The sequence below is a fragment of the Bacillus rossius genome, chromosome 1 (assembly GCF_032445375.1).
Source record: "Bacillus rossius redtenbacheri isolate Brsri chromosome 1, Brsri_v3, whole genome shotgun sequence".
NCBI classification, from domain to species: domain Eukaryota; kingdom Metazoa; phylum Arthropoda; class Insecta; order Phasmatodea; family Bacillidae; genus Bacillus; species Bacillus rossius.
Genome location: NC_086330.1, coordinates 48547969 through 48570405, shown reverse-complemented (window position 1 = coordinate 48570405; position 22437 = coordinate 48547969). Strand labels below are relative to the sequence as shown.

The 22437-nt window shown below is 33.9% G+C and overlaps 1 protein-coding gene across 1 annotated transcript in view; it reads right to left on the bottom strand.

Annotated features, from left to right (window-relative positions):
- Window positions 1–512: 512 nt before the first annotated feature.
- Window positions 513–22437, bottom strand: part of LOC134535594 (ribose-5-phosphate isomerase) — a 28354-nt gene continuing 6429 nt past the window's right edge. Inside the window, exons 4-7 of the mRNA XM_063374802.1 lie at window positions 17827–17960; window positions 14358–14499; window positions 3143–3245; window positions 513–1937 (exon numbers count right to left, since the gene is read on the bottom strand). Of these exons, the coding sequence (XP_063230872.1) occupies window positions 1846–1937; window positions 3143–3245; window positions 14358–14499; window positions 17827–17960 (471 nt within the window). The 3' untranslated portion in view covers window positions 513–1845. The remainder of the gene's footprint in view (window positions 1938–3142; window positions 3246–14357; window positions 14500–17826; window positions 17961–22437) is intronic.

Sequence of the window (22437 nt, the reverse complement as noted above, 5' to 3'; positions counted from 1 at the left end):
CTATGCAAGCAAAAACAATTTTGTTGGGGCACAGTTGAAAGCAGGTAGCATTGGGAAGACACGCATACTGCATCACAAAAACCAGTTGAGACATGAAGATTGCTTGTGTTGCCAGTTGCCCGAGGAAGATAGATAGAGATACACACTGTGTGTGTAAGTGTGTGTGCGCGCGCAAGTGTGTCGGCAAGTATGTAGGCTATTTACTTGAATCTACAGTTGAAACCAACCAACTTGGCTATTTAACTGTTAAAATATAACTGAAACTTATAATTTTTTAAATGAAAAAGTTATAAAAAAATATATATGTATTTTTTTATATTAAAATTAGTCTAGTAATAAACATTGTGTGGGGTAACATAATTAACTCCTCCCTCTTGCATATATCATAACACTAAGGTGCTTAATAATCTTTGTAGTTGTAGGAGGGTTAAATTATTTCACTAATAAAAAAAACAATAACCAACAGAGTAAGTATGATATAAACAAGATTTCAACCAGAAATAAAGGCAGCATTTAAAAAATGACTACAGCAGAGCATATACTAGTTTAAATAACAAGACATTACATCAAACATGGCCCACTCATAGAAAAAATGTCAAGGTTACAAAAATATGCATGTAAAAACCACAACAAAAGAACATTTTAAAACTTCATTCACCAGGCTTATATAAAAGGCTTCTTACGAATGAAATTTACTGTCACTTCACTGAAAGTAGCTTTAAAAGTAAGTTTTTATGAAGAACCTTTTTTGTTAAAATAACATTCAAAAAATGGTGACATACTTTCTGATGTAGTCTAGTGTTCAAAAAACAGCTAATAGGTATTAGAAAAATTAAAAAATTATTACCCAAAAACAAATTACCACAACAAACTATACCAATACAATCAAATCACCAAATATGCCAAGCGATTTATATACAATTCCATAAAAATACCTTGACAATGGCATTACCTAAAATTCTAAAATGTATGAAATCATAATTTATTATTAATCTTTAATAAGTTTCAGTTAACTACTCAATTAAAATACTGATGTAAATCAATTTACATCATAAAAACCAACTATACCCATAAACAAACAATCTTAATAGATAGGCCCCTAGTACATACAAATTTGTCAATCAGCATTTAACCACCTACTCATACTTAAACTAGGCAAGTTAAGACATATTTCACACTTTTAGAATGGCACTTATGTTTATATTTTTAAACTACATAAAACAAACATACATTTACTGTATTTATCACTCTTCAGAAAATTTAATTTTTTTTACTAATGCTCAAATCAAAGAAGTTAAAACTTAGCCTTACGTGTACAGTCAATGACTAAGGCAAGAAAACTATTTCTCCAGATAATTAACCTGCAAAGTTTTTGTTTGGATTTTTCTTACCTGACTGTGCAAGGCAGCGTACGGGCTGGTTCAACATACAAGAACTAAGGAATTAAAAATAGGCAAAATCAAGAATATTTAGTCAATGTGTTACATGTTTATCATGTAAAAGAGACCATGTAAAGGTTTATATATTTTAACTTTAGCTGAGAAAAATTTGCAGTCCACAGTGAACACTGAAAAGTTAAGTGACAGATGATTGAGACAATTTAGTACTTAAACAAGCTGATAATCCCTGATCTCTGATGGTGAAACCAGCTCTAGACACAATAGCATTCATACATAATTTGATTTAAAGAAAACTTTTAAATTAACATAGTTTCAGTCTTATAAACTTTTGGCAAGTCATGTGGAAATAAAATTGAACTATTTGACCCTGTAAAAATTAATTTCACCATGCATGCCCAACACCGCAAATATAAAAAATAAAATTAAACTTTTTTCGGAAAATATTTCAGTCTTGAATGTGTCGTTGAACCGACCCATCTGACAGGCCATACAGCACTTGTATTGCCATGTTGACAAAGAGCCCAGTTTCCACCACGCCTGCAAGGATACAGAAACAATACTTACTACAGGAGGTCCATAGCACAACATACAGAGATCTGCGGAAAGGGCATATCCAAAAAAAGGACTATCAATGCTTAGGATAAAGGTGCGAGAAATAAGAAAAGAACAACGGGAACAATTCCTGTATATTTTTCTTTGATCTATTAAAGTGTCTCATAATTTGAAAGGATCAGGGTACAATTCTTTTTGTTAAGAGAACTGAACCTAAGAAAAACATATCTATAAAGAGAGAACTGTTTTTGTACTGAAAAAAACACAGACAAAAGCATGATTTGTAGCAGTGACGGTGTATGAGCAATTACTGCCAATCAGTTGATTGAAGCTCAAGCTGAGAAGTTAAATGAATAAAATGAAAATACTATATATAGTTGTCTGTAATTTAACCAGACACTTGGCTGACAAGGAGAGGGCACAAACGTCAGGTTGCCATGTTGTTGTCCCTTTGTGAGAGTAAAGTACTTCTCAATAGCAATTTACCCTGTAAAGGAGGAAATCCAACCCTCAATTGTTCTCAAGAAAATAGCTGATCATAAAACATCGCACAACCTATGTACCCATATGGTCGCACTTGGAAACATTAATGCATCATGGGCCAGTGGTAAGAGTATCTAACTTCCATGCTGATGACTTGGGGTTGATACCAGGATTTTTTTATTAATTTTTCATTGATATCATGAAAATCAATTTTTATTTGTTGAAAATAATATATATATTTTTCACTACAAATATTCAACTGCAAGGATGAAGGTAATATGAAATACAACAAATAAGCAAAATGTTGCATGCATGGACAACATAATTTTTTTTCAAACACATACCGAAGTGTGGCAATATTTACATACGTATGACTGTCACAGATATTTGCAGGAGATACTTATCATAAGAATACATAAAAATGATGTTATGTTCACACCACGTGCATTGTATTTGTATATATTTGACAGTGTCCCATTAACATATTTTTTTAACAAAGATAAGAGGAAACAGATTTCATTAACATTTTGAAATGTAACTCGTGGTTCAACAAGTTTTGCAGCATACACGTATTTCAACACGTAAATAAACTTTAGAGTGCTCAATTGGTGTAGAACTAATGAATGTATTTTTATGGTATCTTTGCATGATGCTATTTCTAATTACTTTCACCTTATTACTACAATAATAAATCTGAAATGACAAACCTGGAATCATTGTAAGCTTCTCATTGACTTCTTTCCAATTGTAATCTGAAGGTGGAAACTTCCAATCTAGGATAAAATTACCATTATCTGTTATCACTGGGCCCTGTAAGAAAATTAGCCAAACAATTTTTAATTGGCCAATAAGCAACAACTTGCAAGGTATTGAAAGTTATCTCCTTGCTGTGTGACCAACTGTAAATAATTATTGTTGCGTTCTCATGGGGTTCTTGGCGCCTACCCTCGTCGCAGTAAATACCAGGACCGCTACTGCTGGATGGTCTGCCCAGACTGATAGTCCAGCTAGCACGTCACTGCCCTGGGTTACTGTATGGAGAGTAATTATAAAAAGGAAATTTAGTGATGTTACGTGAATAGTGGAAATTTGCATATAAATGAAATAATAATAATTGAAAAACATATGATTTTAATGGTTCTTAAATATTGGTGTGAAGTTACGTTTAAAATGAGATTAATTGAGAAACAACCAAGGTATCAAATCTAGGTGTCGGAAATTAGATGCAAATGACGTCACTAGAACACGTCGAATATACTGCCGGGTCTAGCTATCCGTAGTCGGAGGCTTGAGGCTCTCTTCACAGGACCTCCAGGTGGTCTGCTGCTACACTGGAACTCTGGATGCTGTAATGCTGTAATTAGCGAACTAAAGAGGTGCTGAGGTCGCCGGGTATCAGTTGAAGACTCGACATCCCTCTCGTCCTGGAAAGTCTGGTCTAATTCTGGATTGGTCTCACCAATCTTCGTGGTCGAATCTCAGCTGGCGCTGCCCTCAGATGTCTGGAACCACTACGAGACGAAAACGGGACCGACGCGGAAGTTGGCACTCGAAGTCGCCGATACTCCCTATCTAGGATTTATTTAATCCAGATACAATTATCTCAACTCGTAGAGAGGAGAATTCTAAGCAGGACACGATCGCGGATGACACGAAATCTTCTATTTCTCGGGCGGCAACCAAGGCTTTGGTTCGCCCCAGCCCGAGAAACGTCTTCTTTCCGCAAGATGGCGATGGCGTCTCCCTTCTTCCTCCTAATATCTATTTACTGGCCTCCCTAGCAACCAAGGAGTTATCGATATCAGCAAACAGAATAAGCTGCATAGTGAAATAAAAACGTGGATGTTGGAGTGTAAAAGAATCGAACTAAGACCAAATGAATAAAGTTTCCAAGGAATAATTCTTAGAAGACCCTGAAGTTGAAAGTATGTCGTCTATGGTAATAAGATGTGTCATATTTGTTATGCCTTGGTTGTCCTCTTTACAATCAAAACAATTAAATACATAATATTCCCTCATGGAATATACAATTAATATTACAATCATAATAAAAAAATAATAATATATAACTGTAAACAGTTGTACTGGTTACAGTATGTACCACAAAGTAACTAATGTGGTCCATATTAGTGATTTGTATGCATGTGCAAAAGTGCATGCTAAATTAAAGTAAAACACTCTAAGGCAAAGGAGTTTTTACACGTTGGAGTGAGTAGCCGTCTCTCCATAGTGCAGTTGGATATACACCCGCTCTCAGTGCGAGGGGTTTTGGGTTAAAGTCCTAGGTAATCATGGTTATTTTACAGATATTTGTGAGATAAACTACAAGTCAAGTGAATAATGTAAAAAGATTTGTTCTATTAAAGATGAATTTTTTATCTTGTAGCTAAAGGCTTGGGTCATTTAGTTATTCCCAATAAAAATTTAGTCTTTATACATAGAGCTTAACTCTAGTGCAAATATCTGTCATTTTAGAATTTAATTAAGATCACTATTCTCTTTGAAGTATGTTCAGATGAGGGTAAATTGTGATTTAATTCAAGCCAACTTGAAATATGGAAAGTAAAAATTGTTTTTTGTATAAATGATTATCTTTCTCAAATAATTTGTGTAGTAAATGCATTTTCTGGAACTAATCAAAAATACTGTTAACATGTTTACATGTTATTTTTATTATTAGTATTTCATAAATCTGTGTTTATTTAAATCTTAAATATGTTAACTTGTCAATTTCCATAGTCGTCATAATGAGTTTGTGTATTGGAGCAACCCAGTACTTATCCAGATATGATTTATATAGAGGTTTCTAATTTTGATTCTATATATCTTTGGTTTTTGTTTCTCTATGTATTTTTAAAGTTTGATTAAACATTCAAGTTTTAGCTATGCTAGGCATCAATTCACATTTCATTCATTATATTCACTTACTCCTGTACTAAGCTTAAGCTAAGTTGGAATTTCTAAGTCTTCCATAGTTTCTCTTAGGATGGTTTTCTTGGTCTGTGAATGACCTTAAAAAGTAATTTTTCTTCAATAATCAGAAAGAAAAATGGAATGTCAAGTCTAGGCTTTGGACGTGGCAAGACGTCTCCCACGTGTGTGGCGGTCACGATGGTCCAGGGATCCAGCATTGGGGACAGGAAGATGCGCAACGACAGTGATTTTAACTAGATGTCACCTAGAGTCAAAGTCTAGAAAGTCTGAACTGTATTTTTATCAGACTTAGGTAGTAGTCATAGTCCTAATGTACAACCGCGTCCTTTGATTGGCCGATGGTAAGTGCCTCAAAAATTCTTCTGAGCTGAGATGTTTCCTGATGTCATCCTTGGTAAGATCTATCCTATTTTAGAAGTTTTCAGCCAACCCGAAGGAAGACAGTAGTATTCCAGACTACAGCTTCTCACTTCAGTTATAATGAAAGACACATTCCTAGTTTCGTTCCAGATGTCCTGAATCAACAAGGGACAGGTCCAAAGGTCCTGAACACCAAGAATCTTCATTTCTACTCCCTGAGTTATGCAACATAAAATTACTCTGGAATTGTGTGAAATACTTGACGCAGATAGTCACTCTAAGACCATATTGAGCTGTTATAGTAGGTCTAGTTCAGCTGAATACTTGGGTCGTTCACTTAACTATCATAATTTGTAAAACTATTAAAATATTAACTTTCAGTTAAAACAATTACTTAAACTATTTAGTTGGAAACTTTTCCATTATGAACTGTAAAGATTATTTTTAAACTACATTAATAATATATATAAAAGAGGAATTAAAACTAACATATTTCAATAAAGTTTCAAAATTATATTTATTGGTTTATGTTTGCTGTTGAGACCCATACAAGACAAGGACGTACAAAATTAAGTAAGAAGCATTTATGTGAGGTATTGCTTATAAACCTCTTAGCCAGACAAAACACACACACACACAATTTTCCATTTTACAACTATCATATCAAGTGGTTTGAGGAAATTAATTTTATTAAATTTCTATATACTATTTCCATTATATCATTTTGATATTCCCACCACAATACAATAATTTATACACACACAGACACACACACACATAATCTTACTATGCTTTCTGTACATATTCTCATGATAGAAAATATGGCAGGTGTCAGCTCACACGGGAGACTATGAATTTATTATTAGGGTATTATCACAGCCAATCCTCAAGACAAAACATTTCTAAAATTCAGAATACCATATTTCCATTCATACATACATTCAGAATACCATACTTTGTGCTGTTCATTAAATTTCACAGTAGAAATATGGGAATTGTGATAAAACCAAAATAATACAGAAAAACATGCCAATGCGCTATATAACACTGAATGCAATTTAATACAAATAAAATAATGATATTAATCAGCATTCTAACAATTCTTAATTCAAATCACAAAAAGTAATCATTTAATGTAGGTATTCAATTCAATTCAATTAAAGTAATTTATTCCGCATGAATTTGTAGCATTGCAGGACCCTGCCCTCCCCAGCTTTTGTGAGATTTTTTTCGAGATAAATATGTGTTGTTTTCAGATGATCTGGTTATATAGTTTTAAGTTCATAGTGACCTTGTTTTGTACTTGTTAATATATTGTAATTGTTTCCGATATTAAAATTTTTTGTTTAAATACATCTTTTAACTACCTATATTTTTACTGGTTTACACTTTGTTAGGTTAATGTTTGTTTACATGCATTTCAGAAGTTTATTTATTTTAAATTGTTTAAATGCCTATATTTACATTTGTATTCAATTAGCAGCTTACATTATTTATCTAGAACGTTAGGTGGTGTTTCGGTAAAGGAAGAACAGATGTGCGAAGCTCTGGCGTCAGTTGTCAGACAGTTTTTCAGTCACAGAGACGTTCTGGTGCTTTCTGTACATATTCTTATGATGGAAATATGGCAGGTGTCAGCTCACACGGGAGACTGTGAATTTATTAGGGTATTATCACAGCCAATCATAAAAGACTTTGTAATTGTGTGTGAGTTCTTTTACAGAAATGCCAAAATGTGAGTGTCCTTTATGTAAGAGCTGTGTTGTGATTGGTCAGTTTCCTCCCCATGGATGGAGACAAGTTTTTGTTAGTTCTCTGTCAACTCACTGGCCAATGTGGCATTGCCACGTGTAAATTATAAAAATAAAGATCTAAAACATATTTAGTAACTTCAAGATGGGTTTATAAAAATAGTGTAGAATGAAGAATAAATCAAAGAAAATTTTTATAAATCTTTTTATTCAGTTAACGAGCTAACCTAAGTGTGTGCAAGGAACGATTGTAGTTTTAGCCGAGCACAATTGTGACTTGTCACAAAGTTTGTACCAATATGTCATTTAATGGACTGAGAGGTGGAGGGAAATGTGAAAGTCTTTTAGTACTTGCCAGTGATGTGTAATCTTCTTTCTAACCTCGGTAACAAGCATATTCATGTGTTCTCATATTGCAAATAAACATACAAAAATCTGACACAAAATTTAACGTGGAATTTTTTAAAATAATGGTGAGTGTGAAAAATATATGAAAAGTATTGTTTTTAGGGAATAACTCCCCTTATTAAAAACTATCTTCGATACTGTTTAGCAAGATGGTAGAATGATTCCTTAAGGCTAACTGAACAACAGGAGTACTGAATGTGTCACATGCAAATGCCTCAATGCTGAACATGTGGCATTTCTCCCTGGACAGGAATTATCATTGCCTGCATTTCTAAGGTTATACTCTTTAGGTGCATTAAGGGTGAAATTTTAGTATGCACCAGAAATCCAATGAAACGAGTGCACATTTCACCGCGGAAATATGACAGGTTGAAAATCCAATGCACATGCATGCAAAAACTGCTATAGCCATAAGCCAAAGTCATCAAGATGGCAAACCCACATGTGGCAACATGCACCCCTGCACATTTTGCGAACATAGGGTAATGTACTAAGCACACTGGTGTGCTAAAGTAAATGTTTTAGAAAAAAGGTGATAAATAAGGATATTAGCCAAAGGTTTGTGACATTTAATTTAGAACCATTTTTGTGAATAGGGATTACTTTTGCTATTTTCCATTTATTGGGAAAATTAGGGTATTCAAACTAGCATTACAAATATGTTGCAAATGAGGTACTAATAAATGGGAAAAAAATTTGTTAATGAAGTTGGGGATGCTATCAAGACCTGTGGATTTAGATGTCTTTAAGGCCTTCATACCTCAGTAAACTAGACTTTCAGAAATTGTAGGAATATGTATGGTCACAGAACACTTATTAGGCGAAAAAGATTGTGGGTTGCAACAAGAAGACACATAGACACTAGAAAAATACTGAGTAAAAACATTAGACAGCTGAACTGGATCATTTGATATAACACCATTAACATTAGAGAATGTTGTTCATAGTATCCATCTTTCGTTAGTTTTACATAATGCCAAAATTTTTAAGAGTGTATTTTGATATTATTGTTAGTAGATCTAATCCAATGAATTTTATCACTTTGCACTAGATTTTTAACTAATATACGGAAATGAGAAAAGCATGAATAATTATAAAAATTATTATTAATGCTTCTTAGATTTTAAAGCTTCCATAAGTTCAAATATAAAACCAAAGAGGATATTTAATTATTTAGAGCATTAGATAGAGGGATTAATTTTATCAGATATGCAGTTAGTTGTTCAACAAGCTCATTGACATTAGAAGAATTATAAAAATTTGATCACGCATGATTCTTGATTGAATTGTAGAGATCAAGGAAATCACAATCTTTTAATTTCTGAATGCAGATGACATATTAATGTTATAGTGAAATTGTCTAAAGTGATGATGGTTAAAGCCGGATGATAAGATCTTTTTTAATAATTATATTAATTTTTGAATCACTAAACAATGAGGTAAATTTGTTAGACAGAGATCTAAAAGTTTTTTAGGTGGCTGAGTTTTATTGCACTACTGAGGGTAGATGTAAAATTAAGTAAGTGATGAGCCTTAGATTTGACATACGCGTGTAGAATGTTAGAAGAGTGGTTGTTGTTCCAGTCAATACCGGGAACATTAAAATCACCAAGAATCACTAAGTCGTCTTGACAGGAGATGATTTTATCTTCTAAAAACACAAAATATTCTAGGTAAACATCAGAAGCAATGTCCGGGGGTAGATAGGTATTACCGAGAGTTAGGGATTTAGTAGGAGATGTTTTTATTTTCAGCCAGACGGCTTCACTATCAGGATAGTCAAGGACATAATTAGGCTGTATTGATATAAATTTAGATTTGTTAACGGCTGAGAGAACACCACCACCACCTCTTTTCTTCATAGTTAGTTGTGCATTTCTACAGTTTCTAAAAACAAGATATTATTAGTGAAATAGTGAACAGTTATACTGTCGGCATTAAACCAAGTCTCAGTCAAACAGATAACTTCATAGTTGAAGCTGACTATATTATCAAAGAATTCAACAGATTTAGTTCTTAATCTTCTAACATTCTGATAATAAATCGCAAACTCCTTAGGTTTTGGCTTCACTGAAAATGAAGACAAAATTCAAATACACACACTGGATACAATTTTTTTTTACTATAGATTTTGTAACAAACCAGAGTGTACTTTTATTTGTATTTTTTGTGATTGGTCAGAAATTACATCACATGAGCACTTGGCCCTTTCGGAGGATAAAGAGCGGCCATGGTAGCTATTCAGCACCTGTAAAAGGTACCTAGTGGTTGCATGTAGGGCGGTGGCTCAGAATAAACAAAGTAAATTATAGGCAGAGAATTTTGCTTCTGTAAACTAGACTACCGTATTTACTCGCATATAGGTCGCCATCGCATATAGATCGCACCCATAATTTGAGGTCTTGAATTTGGTATTTCAGATTCCCCCATATAGGTCGCAGCGGTAATTCATTACACATACACACTGCACTACAGTAAAAAAAATTTTAAAAAAGGGCCGCAAATTAATGGAAATTTACCGTCAATAGCGCGTAGTGCGCGGAGAAAGGTCATTGTACTCAATCAGCTGTCGTTACAGCGCGGCGTAGCCGCCGGCTCTCTCTCTCTGTTCTCTGAGTTGCGCATGCGCAGTATAACTCACTCAATGCTCCGCCCAGACTCGTGACCTTCCATCAGCAGCCAGCCAATAGATGCCAGCTTAGCGGAAAAAAAATATAAGCTCCACCTCCCGTGTACCAGTTTTGTCTAGTTCTAATACCAGTTTATTGGTATACGCACCAGTTTTCTCGCTGCCGTGACATGTTCAAGTTTACGTTCATCTTGATGTCTTGATACCAATAATTAATTAATTACGATCCCCAGAAATAAATTGTTAGTTTCAAAAATATGCGTCAACTGTACAAAACTTCCGAAATTATAAAATACGTATAAAACAGTTACCAAGACTCCGCTCATTTTATCTTGTGAAGTTGTCTAGTACCAGTATTTCGGCTAAGTTGTGACATAAATACAGTATCAGAACTTAACAATCAGCCACATTTATACATTCGTCAGTTTACGTTTTTCCCTCGTGCATTTTAGATTGTCTCCTGCTATAATTACTCTGACTTTTACACGCCTAGGCTTAAATTATTACATGTTTAGAAATAAAAGCAACTCTTCATGTTATAAAATATGTATATTTTGCGATTTAAAATGTTCATTGCCGACTATAAACGTTACGTTTTTCACTATGTTTTTAGGCCTACTAGCTAATATTATCTACTCTTAAAGTACCCATGGTATTTTCTGGTTGTTTATGGTTGTTACGTGACGTAAGTAGCGGGATGGATTCAATTTTTGAGACGTAATTCGTGTGAAAGTATTGTATTGGACTAAATGGGAACTAAACGGGACCTGAAGAATATAGTGCAAATAACGGGAAAACGTAAATAACGGTAACGTAAATAAGGGGTTTCGCTGTATGTGTACATTGTAAATAAATTTGCCTATACCTATTGACGCCGACCGCCAATGCTCCTCTATGTCGCATAGACCGCTATGCCTCATCAAAGTCTCACGAAGGCGTGTGCACCGAACGCGCTTGTGCGCGCACCGGAGTGTAGAAAGTGCAACGGGGCGAACACCAGGTAACAAGTGCGACGTCGGCGGAAGGATCCGGCCGGGTGTGGCTTATCCCTCCGCCGAACTACAACAAATTTAATGTACGTAATTTTTTCCACAGGATATTATTAGACATTATTTTCATTATTTAATACTTGATTTTCTCCAAAATTATGTTTCACCGTGCGCCTTGTCCCGAACCTGGCCGGTTCAGTTTCCCGTGAAAATCACACGTTTCCGCGGGAAGGCTGGCGGGGGAGGGGAGTCGCGCGCGGTGAGAGCGGCAGTATCCTTCCGGAGCTCGTAGAGACCGGCAGCCTCCGCGCAACACGGGACCAGCTATTCTTACTTTCACAGATATGTAGTTTTAATAGTTCTAATTTTTCGCAAACCTTTTTCTTTCAGTTTTGTGGTCGGCCTCGACTTACCAAGTGGTATTTAACTTAATTATTCTGTGCTCCAAGACGAGCGTTTGTTGTGATACGTATTTGTAATTGTGCCGTGTACTTTTTAATCAGGATTATAGTATGTCATGTTAGGGTTTGTTTTGTAATCACCGCATCGTGTCCAAGTGTATGACCTTACAGGGGAATAAAATCGTGAGCCGCCACTGAGAGAGTGGTCGCGCGTGTGACAATTCAATTCGGGACAACCGTTATGGCCAGGACGGGCAGCACTATGTATAGGGCTGTGCCGTAATAAATTAATCAGACATCAGTTGGTCTTTTCTTGATATTTTCAGGTGTCCCGAGTGGCCAAAACAGCTCGGGGGCCCTACTGTGTCGAACCACTACCTCTAGCCACAGGGACGAACCTGCCCTGAGATTTCGAACAATACTAAAACCACGTAACTTTTAATAGAGGTAGCGGGGTTCGCGTCATTATATAAACTTCTTTTTCGCATTTTAAAGCAAAATATTAAAAAAAAAACCTCAAAAATTTAAAAAAATTTTAAAAAATTTTTCTTCACATATAGGTCGCACTTCATTTTTTCCCCATCAAATCTGGTAAAATTGCCGCGACCTATATGCGGGTAAATACGGTATACCATGTATATTTAACCATTTTTTTCCCCTTTCCTCTTTTCCAACTTTTAGTTAACAAATTTTGGCCTCGGTTGTCTGTAATAGCCCACATAAATGGTAGGTTGAAATCACTGTTCTGAGGACGAAGTATTTCGGCATATACTGTGAGTCGCAAGCAATAATGGGATTTACTTTCTAACAGTATTTAATTTTGGACTTTTCATAACAACAAACAGTGAATTTGTTATTTGAGACAGTGAGGTGTTTTGTGCTACAAATTTGTATTTTTGTAACGTACTTGATTTTTCGTGGTCAGAAGACTTGTGAATACAGTGAAGAATAATTAAAAATAGTAAAAATTTAAATTAGTTTGTGTCAGTGAGACATTATTTAAGTAATTAATTACTGACAATAACACTTTTGTGGGAACCTAAATAAATTTTTCAAACCTAGAAATTTATTTCAAGTATTTATGTATGTACAATCTAGACCAATCTGAGCTAGCCAATGTGGGCACCAAATGTGACAATCCAGACCTCTCCGGTAATTGTGTTCACGTAAATAAAACACTTGGAAAACTGATTCAGTACTATGAGCGGCAGTTCAAAATAGTTCACGATAATTAAGGTAGTCAATGTTATTTAAGAAGTTATGATGATGTTCTTGTAAAAATAAACAAAAAGTGGAAATAAAGATTTATTAATTTATTATTATTTTATTACCAAAATTCCACAATGAAATAATTCCATACAAAAATTTAACCTCACCAAGGCATTTCTTCACTTGGAAACAAATTGCAAGTTATTCACAGTTAGTTTACTTCCTTAATGTATTGAACTCACGACAGTTCGAAAACAATAGTATTCTCAGGCGAAAACAAAGGCACACCAAAGCCTTGCCGAAGGCTTATGCTGATGCTGATGTCTGTGGTGGAAATACTCCAAACAATGTTTGAAAGAAGGCCAGAAAAGGCACGGCCCGGATCACAGATGTGAAGTTATCCTCCTCAATACATTAAATGTTAGATTTGTAAACCACCAACCAGCTTAAGCATATCATGGCAACATCCGAGCAATGACTAGCCAAACAAAGCACAGTAAAAAACATATACAGAATCCTTGAAAAATGTAGATTTCCCCAGTAAAACATCTTCCTACAGGCTACAAATGCTCTTCATATGACTACTAATCTATGGTTCCTCGGTCAGACGGCTTTCCCACGGTCCTGGTGATCATCTTTTTCTCTTCCTAACCCAGAATGCAACGGTGCCACGGCATCATACATCTACTTTCTTTCTCTCTTTCACAGAAACCACTGTCCCACATTCTAAAAACTTCACAAACACACCATGAAATACACACATAAAAATATAGTTATAAAATTATCATTTAAATTAAATAAACTACCGGAAAATATGTTTACATAAATAATAGCCAAGCAATGTGAACACCAGTCAAAAAGTAAATAAAGATTTGCTAAATAAAATAACCAAATAACAGAAACTATATAAAAATATTTAAGACAGTAAAATACAGAATTAGGTCACCCAGAAAAACATCATGCCATAAGAATACTCTGCAAAGCCCAATTTAATAACCTAACATTCAAACACACTTATCCCTTCTGTTTGAAAATAATAAGTTGAAATACTTACACTTAAAACTAAAATTACTATGTTCAACTACAAGCAATGAAGTTGTATGCATAATATTAAATTAATTACATTCTATTAAAATGTGGAGAGTGGTATTTTATATAGGTTCAAATTACTTAACTTTACCACTAAATGTATGTATTATAATAATATGTATAATATGCATTATAGTACACCGAAAACTTACTGCTTTCACTTTTGCCATCCTGAGCTCAGCTTGGCCACCCATAAGTTTCTCTATCTTCCTTCTGACAGGCACCCAAGCTAAAGGGATAACTTCGATGGGTACGCCTTTTGTGTATTGCTCACCCAAATAGCTTACTTTTTTCCTGAAACACAATTTAGTCAGCTCACTTCAGAAAGTTGTCAGAAATTTTGTGAACATTTTTAACATACATTAAACTTTATATTTTATATTGTCAATTCAACTATATAAGTTCTTATAGATTTAGAAATTATATCTAAAATAACTTAGCCAGTGCTAATTTCTAGCCAAACAAGTTTTTTTTTTTTAATTTTACACCACTTAAGGAGGCTAGCTTGCAATTTAAGTTAACATACACACTAATTTTAGGCTAACCAATTATGAAAGAAGTGTTTAAAAAATGAATTCCAATTTTAATCAGAACATAACCCATGCTTCAAGAGATCATAGTGTCTGAAGAGCAGTGCCGTGATTAGAGCTGAGCCGATACCGTTTTCAGCCTATCTGCAGAAACACAAATACATTACCTTTAACGATATCTTGTTTTTTTTTGCTAATACAGATATAATGTTCCTTTGAATAAAATAAAAGTTACAAAAGTAATCAACGTGCAATGCAGAGCAAAAGTCTGCACAATCAAACACTTACTTCGACGTAACTCACTTCGAAAACTAAGTGTTTTTAGAAATGGTTACATCTCATATCTGCTTGGGCCAGGTGTCATTTCCACCACTTAAATGCAAAGCAGTAAAAGCTAAAGAGTGTAAAAATGCAGGTTACTGCCCTTCCCACTATGTAATTGAGTTTACTAATTAATTATTAAGTTTTTATGATCAGAAATAATAGTTGTATATTCTTTTGAATAGTATTTGTGCATTTGCAACAGGTTTGATGAAAATAATTTACTTTTAAACAATGTTTTTAATATTTCTGATTGTTTGTTTACTTTATTATGAAAAAGTCACTTAAAAATTTTTACTTAATTTTTATTACTCATTAAGTTTTATGTGATTTCATGTTTTTCTTCTGTGTTTTATTGCTAGGGTTATTTTCTGAAAATAGGATGATGCAATAGTTTTGCTAATTGAATCAATATAAGTGGGAGTATTTGGTGTGGGGGAAATTAACTAACTAGATGTTTTTTGTGGACAAAATTGTAAGTTGTTCTGTATAGGTTGAAAATTATGTCACATGAGGGCCCTCAGAAAGAAAGTTGGCCATGTTATTTGCTACTTGGGCATCTGCAAATTGGAACGTGAGTGGCGGCTTTCCAATTTTAACATATTGTTACGAATAATGTGGGGAAAACTACTGGGTTCATAAGGGATAGCCTAATTAATTAGTACAATTTTATTTATTACTAATGTCTACCCTATAAATTCAATTACTACACTCAAGATTTCTGTCCACAATAATTAGTCTTACACTGATCATTGAAACATTAACACTATCCACTGGAGCTTGGCTCGACAGTGACTCGCTCTTCTGTCCGCCTCTGTCCGCTTCCTTCGCACTCTCACCCACACCGCGCCGCAGTACAGTCCCCAACTATCGCTCGTCGCACCTGACTGGCTCACCAGGCCTTCACTCTTAGTATCGCCTCCCGATAGGTCCGGTTCGCTCACCAAGGGCCTCTTGCCCTCTTCACCACTCACTGATCGCACGGGTATCGCCAGTATCACTCCCCGAGGGGGAGACACTTTCTCCTCTACTCTCAGAACCCTTGGAACTCCTGCGGAGGCCGTCATCGTTGCTTACATCCCCATATTGTCCTTCTCGAAGGAAAGAGAGCGGCTGCCAAAAAAGTCCAGAAAGGCAGCGTTTATTCGTGCGGCTGCCTCAGGAAACCAGCTGAATTGCCAGGCCGCTTAAAGTGTCAGTGAAAATAGTCCGAGGTGAGACAGTGAGCGGGGAGCAGAAGAAGAAGGTTAGTCAGACCCTTGTAATCTGGCCAAGCACGCATGGCATGCATGACATCAGTGCCCGTGCGAGGCAGCTGACCAGACTCGCTGGAAGGTGCGCTCAAGTACTTGGCACCTGTCGTGGACTTGCCTCCTAGCACGCATGTAACAATGTTATGTAGTGTTGAGAAGAATTTCACGTCTGTTATCTGGAACGTGCTGAGGAACATTGTTTTGTACATTTTTTTTAAAAAGAAGGGTGTGACCACATGACCACAGACAGCACCATAGGCCCAGTTGGAGCCATTCTGGAGAATCTGTGGCACGCTGAGCAGACAAAGGTTTGTCGGCCATCTGTAATGTGTGTCGCAAGTGATCATGGGATTTTCGTTAACAAACTGTGAGTAAAATATTGTCCCCAAGTGAATTGTTAGAGAAATTTTTGTTAGTACTGCAAGTTTTTTTGTGCTTATGATGTAAAATTTATTGTGTTAACTGTGTTTGGTAAAGACAAAAATAGACAAACTTTATTCCTGAATTTTTTTTTTTTTTGCAATACCATCTTTGAAGTATACAGAATGAACCTCAAAAAGTAATATTCTATGAAACTTAAACTGTTCTTGGCACCCAACAAATTTCTTCCGTATTTTTTTTTATGTATGTGCAATCTAAACCGATTGTGAGCTAGCTGTTACAAGTTGTTTATGATGATGAGATATATGCAAATCTCAAATACAGGTTATGATTACAAAAACAAAAATTTCCACAAAACAAAAGTTAAGTACGTAAGCAGTTGCATACTATTATGTTTGCAGCAGCCCATTTTGTCATTTAAAGTTGTATCAGCCAAAAATTACGGTTTTATCAAATATTGGCAGAAGCGCAGATAGGCCTACAACTAAATATTGGCACAATCAGCTTCTGCCAATCCAATTCAACTTGACTATGTCCAGATAATGGGAAAAGTGAGGCTGCCTAGGACATTGATGGAGTTGAAGTTAACAGGAAGAAGGCCCCAAAAGTAAAATTTAAATGAATGTAGATGCTACACTTAAGGTCTGTGGCCATTTGTACAGGTTTCTATTTATGTTATTTTTGGCGTGAAAGAGATTTTGACTCTTAGATGAAACTTCGTTCTAGTCCTAAAATAAGTAGTCTAAGATTTAATGTTCATTTTAAAGGATCCAGGGATCTTTTCTTTGGTGTGCAAGTGTGTGTAAAGTGAGATAATCTATTATTTATTTATGTAAAGATTGTTATTTATTCTATTTATTTAATCGTAATAAAAAGGGAAATGATTGTAGTGGAATAACCTGTTCTTATTCTTTGCCGTTAGATAAATCTTACACCCCTTACCCTTCCTGTACAGGATGGAGACCTTCCAGAGTACCTGCTCTACCAATACTGATGCCTCTACTTGTAGTAGTGACTTAAAGATAATTTTTCAGGTTCCAGTTTCAACCTTTGGCGGGCTCAACTTCAGTCCTGCCACATACACATCTCTCTTTTTTAAAGCATGTACTGCTATTTTATGAGATCATTAACCTTACGTGTAATCAGCAATGATTATCAGTCTATCAGTGCATGATGCTACTATCTTCTCTTGAGTCAAGCAGCCACCTCCACCCTTAATCACAGTCATGTTCGAGTCCACTTCATCAGCACCATCAATGACACAATTCAACTAAAACATACCCAAAACAAAATTCACATCTTAATCAGTTGCAGAAAAAAATTGCAGGTAGATAAACACTAAAAATTTAACAATGATTATTTCAAAACCTAAAAAAAAAGTACCTAACAACAAAATTTATGCAGCACCAAAATACAAAAAAAAAAAAATGATGGTGTGAATAATTTGTGTCTAAATCCATTATGTCATGTGTGATACATGAACTTGTCTACGAAATGGATAAGTCTAAACGAAAGAGTTTGAAGAGTACTGGTTGAGTCCTACATGGGACACATTAGAATTTTCTTTTGATTTGGAGATTGCATTTGTTTTCCTTTTAAAAACACCTTTTATTTATTTCAATATTAATTTCATTTTTTCCAATTTACAGACCATATAATTTCAATTGTTTTCTGTGTATGTCCTTAATGGGTAGGGGCCGGAAAAATTAGCATCTTACTATAGATTTTTTTTGCTAAATTACAATAAAAATGCTATGTTAGCTAATTCTCTGAATAAACTTTTTTTTTTAACTAAATTAGTTGAAAATATCATTTGTAAAAATATCCTTTATAAAATTCCACATATCTGCTACATATTTTTTGTCAGTTTTCAATATTGATGTATAAAATGTAACTTCTCACACTTGAAAGAAAAAACCCTGGCTTGTAGACTTCAGTGATCATATTCATCTTATAGACATACTTATAAGTTTGTCTAGGACACATGCATATGTATAATTAAATTATTTAAATTTAATTTTGACTCTTTATACTTACCTGCACTTCCGTTAATACACAAACACAACACGTCCACCATCTTTGCTGCAGATTTTCTCATCTCACAGACCAAAGATGTATGATTGTCTAATTAATAAAATGAAAACAAAACAGGCTACACTCGTTTGCATCTTGCTTTGGCGAGTGTGTGAGGTAAATCCTCTTAGTCCTTAATTTATAGCAAAAATATTTAATTAAGTATTTAAGTAATTAATTAAATATTTTAATTAAGTATGATTAGCATACAAAAATTACATTGTGATTTTTAATTTAATGACTAAATATGGTATGAAAAACAAGTTGTCTAAGAATCTTCATTTATTCTGATATAGTCTCAATAATAATAGGCAAGATTTCTTGAGTATTTATTAAGAAGGAAATTAATGCTTTGATTCTTGGATTTCTAGTTATTTTGTTTCAATTTCTAATTTTATGTCTCTGTGCAAGTAATTGTTTTCCTAAATCTTTTATAAGTTCCATAAGTTTAAAGATTTGCCTTCTGGGTATTCTTCTTTTTAACATATTTTTGTGAGGAATTCTGGTGATGGTTCTTTGTTTTAATATAACTGCATTTTAGCAGTGTACGTAAATTTTCTCATATAAATCTACTTTTCTCAAAGGTAGCATGAACAAGATTTTATGTTTTCCTCTACTTTCTCCCGAATAAAAAGCCAATAGCTGTATATGAATGCATTTCCTACACCTGGTTCCTTTGTGTGGATATGGATGGTCAGCCGCCATCTTAGATTGTGATGTTACGGCCGCCATCTTAGATCCCAGTCGCCATCTTGGATTCAGAAATATTGGAAATTACATCACAGCAACCATTTGGTTTTCATCTATTGGAGGTTGTCAATTTGTTTTTGTCTGTTGGAAGTCACCATCTTGGATTTTTTTTAGTAAAATTAATTTTTTTTATATAATTTTAATTAAAAATGAATGAAGAAAATTTTTTTTTGTACATAACCAAGAGGGTTATTTGTATGTATTTGTATAATATAGATATTTAGTTAACAAACATTTGGAATGTAAATATTAAGTTTTAAATAAGTTGCAATAAAAATGCTTACTTAAAAAATAATAGATGCTGATTTTTCCAGCCCCTATTAATGGGGTTGTTTCTCTCTCTCCTCGGTCAAATTTTCATATTAATAATGTTGTTGTTAGTAGATTTAAATACTCTGTATCACATTACATATGGACACACAATTAGAGGCCATGTACTTCATGAGATATAACTATTCTAGATATAACAACAACCTAAAAATTAGAACACTAAAATTACAAGCCCATCTGAAAATGAGAACACAAAGACTAGCACGTTACTCTCCAAGTCAGTGGCTACCCTCAGAGAATGCAAAATCCTGCAACTAACAGCCACCAGATTAAAACGTCTCTTGATTGGTCCCGTGTGTTTCACTAAAAAGGCAAAATTTAACAATACCACTAATTTATTTTTTAAATAGAATAATTTTTAACAAATATTTACAACACAAATAATACTAAAATCAAAACAGCAATAAATTGTGGGTGTGAAATATATATTGGAATTAGTAATGTAAATAGAAAAAATGTCTTAATAGTTACATAATCAAACAGGAAATACCACTATTTTATTCTTACATTCATAATATATAAAAATTATTGATGCAAAGTAATAAAATAATATGGTTCATCAAATGTAAAAGGTCATGGATAACATATTTTAAGAATTTTATTAGTTCTTTAATTTTATTTTATAACTCTACATACATAATTGTAATTATGTAAAGGAAAGTTTTTTTTTTTGTTTTACCAGTTATGCACAGAGTCTTAAGGAGATGGGATATCCATGATTTTTATTTATTTATACATTTTTTTTTTGTTCTGTGGATGCCACACAATAGATATGAGACATGAAGTCTAACAATGTAAAATATAAGCACCATTTAAATAAATAAAAAAATACAAACATGATTACTTCCTCAAAAGTTAAAACACAATAATAGTAAATTTCTAGACCAATTATTGTACAGTATATGCATAATAATGGTAAAATTAGTTTTATCCAAATATTTTCATAGAGCAAATTTTAGCACAAGCTATGCCATAGATGTAAGAATTACTATAAAATAAGATATCAGAACAACTAAACAACAGTTCTACTGCTATATTTTCTATCAACTGAAGTGCTGACTCGGTGTTCATACACTCGAGTCTTATCAGGGTGTTGGGATCAAACCCACAAGCCTTGCCACGTGGGTGCGATGCATAGCGATCACTGTTTCTGACGACTCTCTTGTTTTGTTGCTTCACTGTCAATTAGCTACATTTTCTGTCCCGACTTCTATTTCAATGAAATTCACCACCCAATCTGGTTCTTCTAAACCAGTGATGTCCAACTTCTCTCTTTTCAAGGGTCAGAAATATATTTTTTTTAAATAAACCAAGGGCCAGAAATGTATGAATAAGTATTAAATGTATTATACAACCTTTTTTTTTTATGTTGTATTATTATGTTGAGTAAACTTAATACAAAATGTGGCATGTGATGAAGAAATATAAAATAATTATCTTATAAACCATTTGTACAAAAAATAAATTAATTAAATCTAAGATGAATAACCATGAAAAAATGCATAATTAGAGACAAGCTTTTATCATGGTTTTATTTTTAGTTCAATTTGTTATTAAAAAAGAGCACTTCAGCATTGTTTTAATTTTCATAAAACCTGTTTTGTAATACTTGCTCCACCAAAATAAGTGTAAAACTTATATGCTGCATTTTTACAGTAAAATAATTTTTAATAAATTATTCTAAAACAGATACATTCAGAACAATAAAAATAAATTAGCACATTTTTATGGTTTAAAATTGATTAAATAAGAAATGCACAATTTAAAAATATATATTTCTTTGATCCATGCACTTACCTAGGTACAATATTTTGTCCTGAAATAAGGGCATTCCTTGAATTTCAAATTTAAAAGATTATTTTTTTTTACCATTTGAATTACGTTTTGGTTAAATGCTACTTAATTCCATGATATAAGGTAAGTGCACCAGTACTCGTCACTGCTCCAATGGTCGTCACTAGCAACTTCAAATGTAAATAATAGAGAAGTAGCTCAATATATCGCCAACTTAAATATTGACAAAAATTTGGTCCACGTTCTAGCTGAAATTACCACAATAGTTTTCGGAACAAACACTATTTTCAATCAAAAAAAAGTCCATGCATCAAAAGTTCGTAGAGCAGTGAAGATAAATAGGGGAATTCCTATACTAAAACACTAAGGACGTAAGTGCACATTTTTACTTCTAGTTCTGTAATTTTTCATGTTTATTCGTGATGTTTTGTGCTGAATGTGTTAGTTAAATGTTCTTGAAGAGGTGAAAGTGTTTATTTAAAAAAATTCGTTTTCTTTGTATGATTTAGTTAGGGTGACGAAAACTGGATCAATAAAAACCTTGTATTGCTAGTGTTCGTCATACCTGACGAGCACTGGTACATTTAATATTTTATTTAAAGTTGTGCTAAGTTACACCCTAGAGTTCTTAAATAATATTGGTTCTTTGTTGTTGATAGACAAAGTACATTATTATGTTCAGATCCAGTAGTCGTCACCTATGACGACTTCCGATGCATGTGTATGACGACTTCTGGGTCGGAAATTACTTTACTTTATTGATTGCAGAAATTTTGTAGGCATTGTTGTTTACATTAATT